At 36.7% G+C, this 16,047-nt stretch overlaps 1 protein-coding gene across 1 annotated transcript in view; it reads left to right on the forward strand.

Moving 5' to 3' along the window:
* MTA3 (metastasis associated 1 family member 3) overlaps window positions 1–16,047 on the forward strand; it is a 152,617-nt gene that overhangs the window by 23,359 nt on the left and 113,211 nt on the right. The window contains 1 exon segment of the mRNA XM_019472155.1: window positions 968–1,094. Within this exon segment, the coding sequence (XP_019327700.1) occupies window positions 968–1,094 (127 nt within the window).

Raw genomic sequence — 16,047 nt, forward strand, 5'->3', positions numbered from 1 at the left:
CTGGCTGTGCCCCCTCCCAGCTTCTCGCTGGCAGGGCATGGGAAGCTGAAAAGTCCTTGACTAGTGTAAGCACTACTTAGCAACAACTAAAACATCGGTGTGTTATCAACATTATTCTCCTACTAAATCCAAAACATAGCACCGTACCAGCCACTAGGAAGAAAATTAACTCTACCCCAGCCGAAACCAGGACAAAAGGGAATTATTTCCTTGGTTTTATCATATATGAGGAAATACTAGAGAATTTCAGATCAGAGTAACTATAAAAGATAGTTTTCAACTGAAAACGTCCTTCAAAAAGAACTATCTAATTTACAATTTGCTGTTATAGATGCTATCTTCTAGATTAAACAGTGCTGTCTTGCTTAAAATAGAAATAATATTAAATCTTGTTTAAATATGAAAATAAACTGTATTTGTTGTATCTAATAAGGTTAACATAATGGAAGGCTGCAGGCTTTTTCAGTTTTCTTAGACTGCAATTTGGCAGTCTTAGACTGCAATTGTGTTTTAGTAAATTTCTGTTCATAGAAAGTATGCTTTTCCCCAGGACTTCTGTAAAACTTTTAGTAATACCAATATCAGCAACAGAAACTTTAGACCAGAACTGGTCAGCAAAACCAGAACTGGTCAGCAAGCAAGAGGCACCCCCAGAGAAAAAACAGATGAAAGAAGATGAAAAAAGAATGAGTAATGTTGTCAGGATTGTTCTTACAGCTGTGTGAAAGACATCAACGCCTAGTACAGTAGGAGAGGAGCATAATTTTTTAAAGAGTTTAAGTAGAAGGTATAGAATTCAAAATACTTAATATTCTGTCAAGTTACATAAACTGTAGTCTTGTTAAACTCATCTTTTCTTTGAAATACTAAGGGAGGTTGCTAAGAGGTGGGGGGGATGTCAGGTGAAATGGCTGCAATGGTGTTATGCAACAGAGTTAATTTCGACCTACGCTCTGCTTCTCTGCAGAAGAAGTTGAAGAAGAGTCTGAAACTACTGTTGAGGTTGACTTGACTGATAAACAGAAACATCAGTTGAAGCACAGAGAGCTCTTCCTTTCTCGCCAGTATGAGTCCCTTCCGGCAACACATATCAGGTAAGAAAAAGTAAATATAATTTATCTGTGTATTCTGTTGAGGTGGATTGCCTGCCAGTAGCCCACCTGCTTGAACACGTCAGCCTTTATCTTGCAAAAGGATGTGATTGATCACAGCTGAGTTGTGCCAGGTTGTCCCATGAACTGCTTTGGAACCGCCTTTGGTTTTTCCATTTGTTACTTCGTGTCTGAGCCTTGGAAGGGACAAGAGTCTCAGAGCTCTGGCTTGCCAGTTAGAGCATCAGTTCATAATGCTGTATAAAGTCAGTCTATTCCTACTTTGGAAGAGTTGTTTTATTAATTCTTCTGCTGGCCGGAGGAGCTTTGACCATTTTGTCGGCCCAGGGAAAAACCACAGATGGGTTTAGAAAGGAGACAGTGACTCAGTGGTCAGATCTGCAATTTAGGGCTGCACGCATTTAAAAATAAAATTACCCCAACTTACTTCAGTAAATGTGAAGAAGTAGTCATGATTGAGTTTGGCTAAATGTTGCAAAAGCATTTCAAGTATTGTTTTAAATTGCCCTAATGCTAATGTAGGAAGAGGCTTGCTAAAGCTCAGAAAGGGTTTGTTGATTGCTTTCTGTAAATGATGTAACACTCATGTCATCTCCTATTTAACAGTCAAGCAAATTCTTTTTGGGTGTGTGTGGGGAATGATGTACCTAGAAATGGAAAAGAAAGAGTACAGTGACAGGGGAGAGTGTAGTAAGTGTAAAACAAGGGCTCTTACATTGCATTCTGAAGGAATCTTCGTTTTCTCATTACATCCAGCTCCCCTCAGCTGTTTGAGACCATAAATGACTAGAAGCTACAAAAAAAAAAGTGTATGTGCTCCAATAGGAGAAACACTTTGTATGTGCATATGTATTTTCTCTCTCATTGGCAAATGTGTGGCTTATCTTCCTCGCTGCCAATATAAAAACTGGAAGTTGGAAATTTTTGTATTAATTTCCTATGCTTGTTTCAGCTACTTGTTCTCTGACTTTGAGAAAGTAATTTAAATGTCAAATCTCTGCTTCTCCAACTATAGCATAGAGATAATAATCCTGTGCAGTTTCTTTTACTTACTTTGACATTTAGATATTGAAATAAGGTGTTCTCTTCATAGAGAGAAGATTATGTAGAAGTATTGTAAATGTCTTCTCACCTCACAACTCGGGGAGCAAATATGGTAGAGGTTCTCCAGTACACACTTCACAAAGAAGCCAGAAAAGCACGTGAATTCATAGTACATGCAGCACTGCACACCAGGCAAATGCAGAGTGATGACTTGCATCTACTTTTCAGAGCAGATGAATGCTGTAGGGTTATGCTGTCATGTGTTACTAAGACCTTTACCGGATGAATTCTGGAACAAGCTTTATGTAGTCTAATGACATTTTAACAATCTTAACTGTATTTTAAAAAGAAACAAGAAGGAAAATGCACTGCAAAATACTCCTTATTTAGCTTTTAAACTTATTAATGTTCAGATTATGTGATTCTCAGTAGCTTTCATAACTTCTGTTAATTAGCTTGTCCTGTAAAAGAGGATAGAAATGTTGTAAAGGTAGTACTCCTCCAACTTTCTCCCATCAATACTCCAGAGTATCCAAGGATAGAGATTCCACAGCCTCTCTGGGTGTCTGTTTCAGTGTTTGACCACCATCGTGGTGAAAATTTTTTTCCCGTCATCTAATTGGGATTTCCCTTGTTGAAACTTACGGTCCACTGCCTCTTGTCCTATCACTGTGCTTCTCTGAAAGGAGCCCAGGTCCATCTTATTTGTGTATGTTTTCATTAAGTAATGGAAGACAGCAGTAGGATTTCTCCCTTTAGTTGTCATACCTTAAGAGTGAACAAATCCAGTTTAATATCATCTGCAGACTTGCTGAAAGTGTATTCAGTTAACTTGTTCAGACTGTTAATAAAGACGTTAAACTGTTGGCCCCAATATCAGCACTTGGGGGATGCCCCCAGTAACCAGCTGCCAGCTGGACTTTGTACCACTCACTACAACCTCTTCAGCCTGGTGGTCCAGCTAGTTTTTTTCCAACCTTATTGTCTACTTACCTAGTCCATATGTTACCAATCTGGCTAAAAGACACTATGGGACACACTGCAGGCCTTGCTAAAGTCAGGGTAGACGACGTTCACTGCTGTCACTGGTCTACGAAGCCAGGCATCGCCATATAGGAAGCTAGCAGATACTCATACAATAAAAGTCTGAGTAGCTCCATTCTGTGGGCTTTTGCTCGCGCCACCTGCAGTTTTAGCCCCTAGATAGGAACAAATGGGTTTACAGGAGAAAATAAATGGTACATTGGAATGTGGAGTGGAGAATGGAGATAAGTTCTCTCAAGAGTAAGAATGCAAAAGCTCAGTGCCTGTGGAAGGAAGAGAAAGCTAAAAGTGATTTTAAGAGAATGGAGGAGGCTGAACAGTCTATAGTTGCTTTTGGCAGCTACAGATCTTAGAACTTCTACTGACATCTTCAGCCAAGAAAAGAAACTGAGTTTGGTTGCCTTTCTGCTTGTAGTTTAAGGGAATAAAATAATTTTACCTCGTGTGGTATCTTTCTATTTAATTTTTACTAATATACTTTTACTGCTTTTGTTTCGTCTTTCTTCTTTTCTTAACTTTACTCTTTTTACGTTTTTTAAACTGAATGGCAGAGAAAACTACAGCCTCCCCCCGCCCCCAAACCCCTATGACTGAGATTACTTTTACTCTAATTCACAATTACAAATACAGTAATGTCTCATTTATACACCTGGTGCCACTACTTTATAGTTGAGATGCCTTGCAGTTATTTTAGCAGGTTAGATTTCTTTGATGTGTAAGTCTAATTCTGAAGCTCTTTGGTCTGTAATGTTGAGTTTTGAATAATTCTGATATAATTTGTTTGCTTTTGAATCACTGAAATACAGTTTCATTCCTTAATTCTCATACTTTTTATTTTGCTATATACATTATATGTAACTCTCTTGAGATATAATTTGGTTTGTTATAAATATTGGGATTTTCTAGACTTCATCTTGTTGTCCCTTCACATTAGGTGTCACTATGCCATTTCAGTAGCTTTAGGAAGTGGTATAAGTTTTGGCACCAAAAAAAAAAGCCAGATTAGAAAAGTATTGGAAGTGTGCAGTGCAGTAGTAATTAAACATGGCAACGCTGCCTTGTGGACACAGTGTTCCTGCAGTGGAATGTATTTAAGAAGGTATAATTGCCTAGCCCAGTGCAGCACCATTCTGGAGTGATGGCATGTGGTACAGTACAAGCTGATGTACTAGTTTGGGTCTCAAAGACAAAGCTTGTTACCTTAGTGCCTACTTGTCAAGTTACAAGTGAAACTATTCCCTCCCCTGTCTGCTCAAATGTGTAAGGTTGGTAGCATCCCTCAGTGAATTATCTCCTTCCTTCCTAATCCCTGCATGTTACAGATGCAGTTTTGCAAGGCACCGTAATCCCCTGATGTCCTTGTAACACAGTTATGCTGCCAGCTAGACTCACTGAACGCTCTCCTTCATTAACATCACACAGTAAATGCACACAGAATTCATGCAGATGGCTCCTGTAAGCAATGCCAGTCCCAGAGAGGGGCTGAGTTGAGCTGAAGCACTGTGTGCTTTAACTTGGGTTTTCAGAGATCTAAGCATTACCAAATACAGCATTCTGGAAAGGCATGAGAAGGCACAGGGAGAAAAAAAAATGTTGAAAGTTGTCATAAAGATGAAATTGTTTGCCAGTGTTGTAAAATTCACCAGAAAAGTTAGCACGTGGTGAAATGGGTCCCTTGTATAAAAATCTGCAAATGGTTATCTTGTTGGAGAGATGCACTGGGTTATCTGACTTGGGCTTTAAATTTATTTTTCATTCTTAAGGTCTGAAGAGTTAATAGGTGATAAACACATTTATATTGCTGTCAAAGATTGCATTAACTTCTAAGATAATTTGTAATTGCTTTTAAATTTAATACTTCATATGAGTAGAAGAATTCATTTATCCATCAGGGTTCATCTTGCCATTTCATTATCTTTGCTTAATTCTTGTTTGCTAATAACTGTGTTTCAGTCTCGGGGTTGTGGTTTTTTGTGGGTTTTTTAAATTATTATTAGTTTTTAAAAAGCATAAGCCAGGCATTCTCAGATGTCATCATAAAATCAGGTGTGAATTCTTTTGGGCGCTCTATACTGCAATAACATACACCACCCTTAAAAAAAAAAAAAAGAAACATGAACGCATTTATGCAAAGTAAAAAGAGGCTTGTATACAGACTATTTGACTAAAGTCAAAATACCTTGAGAATGGAGAAGAGTTTCAAAGAGTGGTGGCCATTTGTGAAGGGGAAAGAGGATTTCAAATACATATATTTGGTTGCTATCATGTTGGTGATTTAGTTTGTTGATACAGTTGTGTGGTTTTTTGTTAGGGTTAAAGAAAAAAGTACTACTTTGTCAAAATTTGTTCTTGGTTACAGCAAGGTTACAAATATTTATCTTGAGTAAATAAAAATGAAATTTGCTGAATTACTTCTGTTCAACAATCTTTCTGGTAAGTTACGAGTTTGAATACAAGTTTTTAAGAGTCCTTCCCTGGGACCAAAGCAGAGTGGTTATGGGATTGTCATGACCTGTTTAGTTGCTCTTTTGCCTGATTCAGGCCACACAATTTTGTGCAGTGACTGTTGACGTGATCCCAACAGTTTGTGCTTGAATTAAATTGTACATTTCAGTGAGACATCCATGCTTGGTTGAAAAATTTCCAAGTGATTTACCATATCCTTTGTAGTTTCATCAGTTGCTAATTATGTGTATTCGTCCCACTCTACTTTTTTTGTAAGTGCAGAGATTCTGGTCACATAATATTTTTTTTTTTTTTTTTTTTTTCCTGGAAACTGTGTTTTCACTGAGTACTTTTTGCTTTTCTTGGACACAATTTCAAGATGCTGAAATTCTTGCTGAGCTTGATTTCTGGACTCAACATGGCTGTGTATGATACCTGTGCATTATGTGCTTGTTTGTCATTATGGAGATTATTCAAATACTTGTAATAAGTCTACACCCTAATCTTTAGTGGGGAGTATTTATTTAATCTGTCATTGGATGAACTAAGTGTTTCTTGTATTTCTTAGAGGATAATATTTGTTGCTTGGCATAAGCAGCAAATTCAAACTTTCTGTATACCTATGGCCTTAATTCAGAAAAACTTTCTGAACTCTGATTCTGAAATCTTCAGTTCTTTCTAATTTATGAATCCTTCTTATACATACCCTTTATTTAAAAACAAACAAAATAAAACCCAAAACTATCTTAAGATGCTCTTGGCTTGGTTTATTACTTCCATTCCCATGCAGAAAGGACTTCATGAGCCTTCTAAGGATTGTGATTGCATAAGATCATTTTATTAAAAGCTGATTAATGTGACTGGGGAGAAGGTGAATATTTTTGCCGAATGCCTGTGCATGTGTGACATTAAAGGGGGTTCCAAGTAGTCTGATCATGAGAAGAGTTCTTTAATTTTTATCAAGAAATTTGGAGCCTCTGCATATTTTTACATGTAAGCATACAAAAAATTGTACTTAAACTTCTAAAGTATCGAGCTGTAAGAATCTTGGTTTCCCTCAGTTCTGAAATTGTTCCCTGTATTAGTTTAATACATTTTTACTTTCTTTTTTTCCCCTGTATCTTTTGACATCATTCTGATCAGTAATGCAGTCCAGAACACAGTGTCTTATTTTTTTTAGTTTGGTGGTTTTTGGTTTTGTTTGTTTGGTGGGTTTTTTGGGTTTGTCTTTTTTGTTTGTTTGTTTGGGTTTTTCTTTTTGTTAAATTATCCCCTAGCTCCTGGGTAGACTAAAGTAACTTTGGTTGGTACTACTTTGTAGACATACCAGAAAAAGTAGCATAAGTATGTGCAGTTTATAAAAACGTGTAGTCCTTACAAACTGCCTATAAGAATGTGATGCTTTTTAGATGCATAATAAATGACTCAGTTTTACCATACAGCTTTCTTTATGCTGTGCTTTCTTCTTCATTATCTCATCAGGACTCACTGATATTGCTACTTCAAACAACTAAGGTGTAGAGAAATACTTTTTTTCTGAATGTGGGATTCCTTCATTTAAAGCACGCCAGATGGTCTGAAGCTCAAGACAGATAGCGCAGGTGATTTTACAGAAGAAATGTGACTTTTTAAGGCATTGCACCTTAGGATTTAGTAGTATTACCTCAGGATTTCTGGTTTTGGCGTTCTTGGCAAACTAGAAGTTTCTGGCATATGGGGTGGGGAGGGGGTGTGCATGCATTTATATACCTCATATATATGTGTGTGTATATATGAGATACAAATTTTAGGTAATTCTTAAAAGCTTACTTTGAGCCTTATAAGCCTGATTTATTTTCTGGCATAAATCAGACTGGATAAGGAGTGAATCTACTTTGCATAGGCATGTGCTTACCTGATGATTTGGATTCTTAAGAAAGGAATTCTTCCCTTCTGGATTGAGTTTACTTAGAGCAAAGGGACTTTTGAAGCATGTCTGATCCCCCCCCCTTCAGATGTGGTCAATAGCCGGTACTAGTAACAGTATAAGAAAAAGTGTATTTATCAGTGGAAGGTTGTCACTTACCTACCTGAAAACCAGTACATATTTCCCTGTAGTGACATAATTACAAAGTAGGAGTCTTTCATATGGTGTAAATAAGTTCAGTTGCATGGAATGATGTGCATTGCTTCTGAGCTGGGTGGCCTTGTAATGTCACACTGAAAAATCATTCCTAACTAGCCTCCTGTGTTTTTGTTCAACACGTGCATTGCTGCTGCTGTGCTAAAAGATAACAATTTTTTTACTTTTTAGCATGAATTAATACCTAGAGGAAAAATATCAATGACTTGAGTTTCCTACAATAGTTTATAGAAAGTATATATATGGTTATGCTTATTCTGAGATATCAAAACATGTAGTTTTACTGTGCCCAGACAAAACATTTACCTCTCTCCATAGCACTCAGTGCATTGTTCTTTCTACTCAGTGTTTTCTTGCAGACCCTTCTCAGCTACAGAACACAAGATTCAGTCGGTAATGTAAACTGGAACAATACTAGCATAAATCCAGTTTTAAGTGAAAATGTGTTAAAGCTTGTTTCAAATGTGTGTATGTTCATAGATCCATACATTCACTTCTTCACATTTTCTACAACTATTAAGGTAAGATCTTCTGGTAGAGTTGTTGAATGCTTTGGCTCTTCAGCTAACAATGTAGTAGTTTAAACATACACACTGCATAAATTGTTACTGAATGTAAAGTCTCCTTTAATTTTGTCTTTTGTAAATTTGTTTCACATTGGGAATGCTTTGTCCTGTTTAGATTGTGACTAGACAACAGTGGTGAGAACTATATAAAAGTTGGAACCTTAAGAATATGCAAAAAAATTTGAATATTATCTGCAGATTACTTTTAAATCCATGTCAGTTGTGCATGATTGCTCCAAGAGACTGCCTTTAAATCTTACCGATTTGGAGTGTTCAAAATCAGCACTCCAGCTCTAATTAAGATTAAAACTCTGAATTTTTTGACTAAAAGCCATATGCATGGCTGGGCCATCCATATGATCTATGCATATGTTTAGATGCCAGGCATTTACTGTTTCATTTAGATGTACATAAATCAGTTTGCTGTGCATTCTGTTCTTAATTTTATTTGATCAAGAGTGTTATCAGGTAATACCAAGTTTATTGGTCTATCTTTTGGCCACAGATACACGATCTTTACTGTTTGGGAGGTTGGTATCCTTTTGTTGGAGACACAGGTCCCAGTAGTATTCACCTATCAAATATTTTTTGTTTGGTAGAGTTTTTTTTCTCATGTTTCGATTGGCTCTGTAAATGAGCAGAGTTAAACCCAGGCTAATTAAGTATGAATCAATACAGTGCAGATCTTTCTTCTGTCAATTCTAGATATTGATTGAATATTTTAAAAGTCCAACTCTAGTTAGGGGTCTGTTGCATATTTAAATCTCTATGATGATGCTTTTATTTTCTTGCTTATAGTGTTGTGCAATAGCTTGCTCTCCAGCTTGTAAGTATCTTTGCAATCTGGAGAACTTGAAGTTTGCTATGAAGACTTTGGTATGTGTCTGTCAGCATCATTCTGTGCCCCTTAAACTGCGCTTAAAAGTAAAATACACAAGTACTCTCAGTATTGGCTTCCCATAACTGAGGAATCAATTTCATACAATTAGCAGAAGCTCTTTGGACTCCACACTTCCTAGTTTGTGGTTTGGTGATTGTCACTCCAATTTAGGCTGCTTGTAAGGGATCAAGGCTTGGCTCAAAGTGGTTGGTTGATTGGAAATCTTCAAAACACTTTCCCATTTAAGACAGTTCAGGAAAAACCTTTTTTATTTAAGGTAGCTCTCTCCTCCTCAATATCTGTACCTTTTTCCCCCCTTCTTTCCCTTTATGCCGAATATGGGAAAGGTTACTCCTGAGTTCTACTCCTGCACAAAACCTTTCTACCCCTCTTTATTATGCATCTTCTTTTTAGTTTAATCTCTGGCTGTCATTGAAGTAACAGCATATGTTAAAATCAAATCAGATTTTCCTCACAAGCATAATATTTCCTAATACTCTCTCCTGTTATTTTTTTCTCGGACTGTCTAGCTAGTGACTCACACTTCTGTGTTCCAAATCTCTACTGAGACACCAACATTTCTTCATCAGCAAGAGACAACTGGTATATCTGTACAGAATTACCCAACATCATTCTGTCATATTCAGGAGGGCAACTAATAATTGTTAATAGCAGAATTTCAGAGTCTGTGGGGTCATGCCTGCGCATGTATTATTTTCTTTCTTCAACTTGCATCTGAATGACCAGTGCATATCAAGTTTCATTGACTTGGTGGGAACCCAGAGCAATGAGTTCTGAGAGTTCTTACACTGCATCAATCTCGCCCAGACTGCATCTACGTTGCAATAGGAAACTCACATGGCATGATACCGTACCCATGAGGCTGCCTTTTCCACTCCTATGGTTTGTCCTGATTAACAGGCACTGTTTTGTTTCTTTTATAATTTATTTCTGTAACTTTTGTTTGCATACCTCCTGTCCCAAGAAATTCTTATTAAAATAAGATTTGTATCTCATGGGCTGTCTCACTCATCTGGTGAAAACATGAAGAAATAGCCTGCAAGAATAGCAGAACGGGAATTGTAGAGCTTTCCACTCACTGGTTTAAAAGTAGGAGCTGTGCCAAAACAAACAAGGACTTTAAAAGATCAAAACAGTTGCTGTTGATTTCGATTCATTTTGGCAGTTCTAAAAGATAAGTGTTTACATCAGTTTTTCAAATTTGGTAAAGATTTGAAACTGTATTTCTGATTACTTTAAGAAAAAAATTATTAAAGGACAGTTACCCAGACAGTGCAAACAAGAAGTCTGATTCCCCCCCACCCCTCCAGATATGCATTAAGTGTATCTTCTGGAGAATTTGGTGTTTTCCTCTAGGTTGTTTAACGAGGCTATATTGAAATCTTTTCATAACATTGTCTTGTATAATAGCCTTGGTAGTACTTTTTTCGTACAGCTTAAGTTCTTGAGCTGGTTATCATTGTTGTGTGTCTTCATTGGAACAGGTTAGTAAGGGAAGTCTTGTTGTACTTCTCTGTTCTAAATATTGATCATTGACATGGTCTTGTCTGAATTATGTTCCCCCATGTTTATCATTCCTCCATTGGGTCTCACTCAAATGTGGTGCTTTTTTGTCTTTAGTTTTCAAGGCCTATCAAGGTCCTATCTCTGATTACTCTCTTTAAAATCTCTCTTTCAGGACTCACATGTTAACTGACATCTCGTATAGAGTGTTAATTTTCTTTAGCTCCTTATAATTGTCCAAGACAGTCTTATCTATGAGTGTCTCACAAAGAGGCCATTTATTTTCTAGTTTGTTCTTTTTATTCTCCTTTTCTTTGTTCCACAGTAAAAAAAAAAAAAACCTTTCTACCCCTCTTTATTATGCATCTTCTTTTTAGTTTAATCTCTGGCTGTCATTGAAGTAACAGCATATGTTAAAATCAAATCAGATTTTCCTCACAAGCATAATATTTCCTAATACTCTCTCCTGTTATTTTTTTCTCGGACTGTCTAGCTAGTGACTCACACTTCTGTGTTCCAAATCTCTACTGAGACACCAACATTTCTTCATCAGCAAGAGACAACTGGTATATCTGTACAGAATTACCCAACATCATTCTGTCATATTCAGGAGGGCAACTAATAATTGTTAATAGCAGAATTTCAGAGTCTGTGGGGTCATGCCTGCGCATGTATTATTTTCTTTCTTCAACTTGCATCTGAATGACCAGTGCATATCAAGTTTCATTGACTTGGTGGGAACCCAGAGCAATGAGTTCTGAGAGTTCTTACACTGCATCAATCTCGCCCAGACTGCATCTACGTTGCAATAGGAAACTCACATGGCATGATACCGTACCCATGAGGCTGCCTTTTCCACTCCTATGGTTTGTCCTGATTAACAGGCACTGTTTTGTTTCTTTTATAATTTATTTCTGTAACTTTTGTTTGCATACCTCCTGTCCCAAGAAATTCTTATTAAAATAAGATTTGTATCTCATGGGCTGTCTCACTCATCTGGTGAAAACATGAAGAAATAGCCTGCAAGAATAGCAGAACGGGAATTGTAGAGCTTTCCACTCACTGGTTTAAAAGTAGGAGCTGTGCCAAAACAAACAAGGACTTTAAAAGATCAAAACAGTTGCTGTTGATTTCGATTCATTTTGGCAGTTCTAAAAGATAAGTGTTTACATCAGTTTTTCAAATTTGGTAAAGATTTGAAACTGTATTTCTGATTACTTTAAGAAAAAAATTATTAAAGGACAGTTACCCAGACAGTGCAAACAAGAAGTCTGATTCCCCCCCACCCCTCCAGATATGCATTAAGTGTATCTTCTGGAGAATTTGGTGTTTTCCTCTAGGTTGTTTAACGAGGCTATATTGAAATCTTTTCATAACATTGTCTTGTATAATAGCCTTGGTAGTACTTTTTTCGTACAGCTTAAGTTCTTGAGCTGGTTATCATCGTTGTGTGTCTTCATTGGAACAGGTTAGTAAGGGAAGTCTTGTTGTACTTCTCTGTTCTAAATATTGATCATTGACATGGTCTTGTCTGAATTATGTTCCCCCATGTTTATCATTCCTCCATTGGGTCTCACTCAAATGTGGTGCTTTTTTGTCTTTAGTTTTCAAGGCCTATCAAGGTCCTATCTCTGATTACTCTCTTTAAAATCTCTCTTTCAGGACTCACATGTTAACTGACGTCTCGTATAGAGTGTTAATTTTCTTTAGCTCCTTATTGAATTGTCCAAGACAGTCTTATCTATGAGTGTCTCACAAAGCTGCCATTTATTTTCTAGTTTGTTCTTTTTATTCTCCTTTTCTTTGTTCCACAGTAAAAAAAAAAAACAAAACCCCAAAAAAACCCCAAACAGAAAATAGCTCCCCAAAACAGGGAGGGGAAGAAAAAAAAAAATCCTTATGCTCACTGCACTGAGACTTCTACCTACCATGATGACTAGTATGTCTTGCCATTTCCCTATAGTCCTCATTAGCGTCTCTGTGCTTTGCTGTTTCAGTTGTAGATGGTTAGCATTTTGGTTTTGGGACTATATGGTCCTGTCTTTCTGCTAGGGTTGTTAAAGAATTCTTTTTCTACAAAATCATTAAAGCATTTTTTCCAAAGTAGTATTTTAGAGTATTTTTTGTGTAAAGTGTTTGAGTCTCATTTCTATATTGTAACAGAAGGGCTTCACTGAAGTATGGAAGTAGGTTGTAGGTGTGGAGAAACAGGTTGTTAGGCATCCCTTAGCTGATGGGTGTAAATGATCGGGAATTGTCAACCTACTGGTGGAGTCACCTGAAAGATATAAAAAAAATTTACAAGCAGACAAGAGCTTCTAATGAATGGGAGTGAAGGGAGGTGTAATATGTGAAAACAGCTTTCACGTGGTTAATGCTTTAAAGAAAGAAAAAAGTTATGAGTTGTAGCTCTGGTTCCTAGGACAGGGAAAGCAATTGAATCCTGAATGGTTTATATGATAGAGGCTGGTAATACCATGAGCATATATATAGGCAAGCTTTGTTGTCTCCTTTTACTGCAAGACCTCTAAATTACTTTTTCTTGCTGACTGATTTAATACTATAACAAGTTTTGTTGGTATTGTTGTTGGCTCAATGGAAGAACTTTCTGTGTGTGACCAGTTTAAATACAAAGTACATGTAAGAGCAGAAAGGATTCTGAAGGGACAATTTCGTCTCATCAGAATTAAATTGTAAGTGAGGACATAAAAGCTAACTTATTTTTTTTGTTTGCAGTTATTTGTACATTGCTGAGGTATCTGAAACTTTCCCTCAACATTCATACAAGATAAATTATGCCTAATTCTGTAGGAAGTAAAAATTATTCTTCTGAATATTTTTAATTTGAGAAAAAGGTCAAAACCAGATATGTAATCTTAACATCATTGAGCTCTTCTGATGCTATGAACTAGTAATTCACCCTGTTGATACCAGTTAAGTTAAGAATGCTGCTTGGTGGAGGAATATAGCTTAAATCAGAGAATAATGGATAAGAGGAAGAAGGTTTCTTATCTGAATAAATATTAGACAACTCTTCAATTTTATTTTTTTTTCCCCATTTCATGAAAGCTGGGTAATTCTTTGTAATTTTTACCTTAGTTTGGTTAGTTTTTGTGACAAATTTCAGGCAGGAGACTCCACCAGTAGAACAATGAACTATGGCATTATACTCTACCAGTCTAAATAATACTCAAAACCTTCAGAAATCCTAGTGTCTTTGCAAAGAGAGTTATCGTTTTATTCTGTAAATGATATATTATGTAACTGATCTTACAATCTGGTAAATGCAGTGCGTATTCTCTTTCACTTTTCTCTGTAGGTAGCTAGCTCCCCCTTTTTTTTCCTCTGTCTAGGTTAGAATAGTCAGATTTTATCCTGTTATATTGATTCTTTATTTGATATAGCTCCATCTGTCCCAATTACCTGAAGTTGTTTAAAAACATTAATGGACGAAGTTCCAGAATCCTGTGAGGAGGAGAATATTATATTTAAATCCGGAGAAGGTCTGGATTTTTTTAGATACATGCCTTAGAGAAAGAACTCCAAGTCTTGTCTTAATGTGGTTTAAACCACATTAACTTTCTCTCCAGGGCATTTTGATTATTAGTGTTGGAGGACAGGGTGAAGAGTGCAGTGGTGGTTGGGAGGATATTTAGGGACATATCACTGCAGATCCATATTCGCTTAAGTTACTTCCTAGGCATCCATGATGGAGAGATGCCAGAGACAATATAACAAGCTAGATGCTTGGTTCAGCCCACTAGACCATTTACAATAAGCTGAGAGAATTTTCCTCTGATGGAAAAAAAGAGAAAGAGGAGATATATAAACGGTAGGCTTTTATGTGTTTGGTAAAGATTCTAAGTAATTTGTAATAAGTATTTCAGGTTTCTAGATTCTAGAAACTGGTAACTGTAATACAGATAATTTTTCTTCTAATTTTGACTCTACGTAATTTACCTGTTTCAAATGCTTTTTTTCATTTTAGCGTGGTATCTACTACTGTATGTCTAGTATTGTCTTTTTTGAGACTCTAGTCCGTGCATGTGAGATATCATATATGCATATAAAATGTTACCTGTGTGTGTGACTCCAGCCATTAGATGGTTAAAATGCTGTACAAGGAAATGTAACATCAAATAGACATTCACTCACTTAGAAGACGTGCTGGGGGGATTAATCTTACCTCTTAATGAAATAAAATGGAATTTTTTAAGTTACCAGCAATAAGGTATAAGGTCAGTCAATAAAATACTCTTGCAGTCGCAATGACAGTGAAGGAATTTCTCTGCAATTATTGGAGTTAAATAAGGGTAGGCTGTAGTGGAGAGGGAGCATACTAGAGGTACATGGAACAGAAGCAAACTGGGAAGGTAAACTCCTGTTTAGCCTTTAACACTAAAAAAAAAAAAATTCCGTTCAAATAAAGTTGACAAACTGACTTTGTGGTACAAAATATAATTACTTTTTAGAAGTGTATTTAGAAGTAAGTGGAATTATCAAGGCCAAAAGCTTCAAAAAACATTCAAAGACATGGTCGGGTATAGAGAAGGTTTCCTAGTTCTCTGCTGCAGGAGTCTTTTCCTCTGCTGTTATGTATTGTGCTCAGATTTTTCTCACTCATCTTCCCACCATTTCTCTTCGTTGGTGTGGTTCTACAAATACTGAGGATAAGAGAAATCCAGGAGGTTATGTACCGCAGACTTAATGAGTCGTTTAACCCCATTTCCTATGATGTGCCGTGGTAATGAATAAGACATTAGCTGGGTATGTTCGCTTAATGATCAGCTGTTAACAATTGGCATATAATGCTTATGGTTGAGCTTAACAGTTAACATTCACTGAAATGAATGACGCTTTTTACAGTAACTTCTTTGGTGTTATCTTAAAATCAAGGAGGTCTCTGCAAACATTTATCTTTTCTATATTTGCGTGCTGGTCTGTTCCATGGGAGAAGGGTGGTCTGGGCAGAGGTCCTATAGCCATATGTATAAGGCCACTGGAACCTCCTGGTAAATACTGACCATGCTGATAGAAATCGAATAAAACTTAGGCGCATGAAATACGAGGTGACATATTTCAGGGGTAATAAATATACATTATTATAAAATGGTAGTTAGGTTAAAAATGATAGCATAAAACTGTCAGTTGCTAGCAAGATGATTCTGCACACTTAACACTTTTCATCCGCATCTATGTATGATTCTTTAAAATACCATTTGTTAAACATAATTCTGCAGATTATTTGCAGAGAAGTTGGAGGCAGAGGAATTTGAGGCCAAAGGAATGTTGGGGGGGAGAGGGGGATGA

Source organism: Aptenodytes forsteri, unplaced genomic scaffold (assembly GCF_000699145.1).
Source record: "Aptenodytes forsteri isolate BGI_AS27 unplaced genomic scaffold, ASM69914v1 Scaffold195, whole genome shotgun sequence".
NCBI classification, from domain to species: domain Eukaryota; kingdom Metazoa; phylum Chordata; class Aves; order Sphenisciformes; family Spheniscidae; genus Aptenodytes; species Aptenodytes forsteri.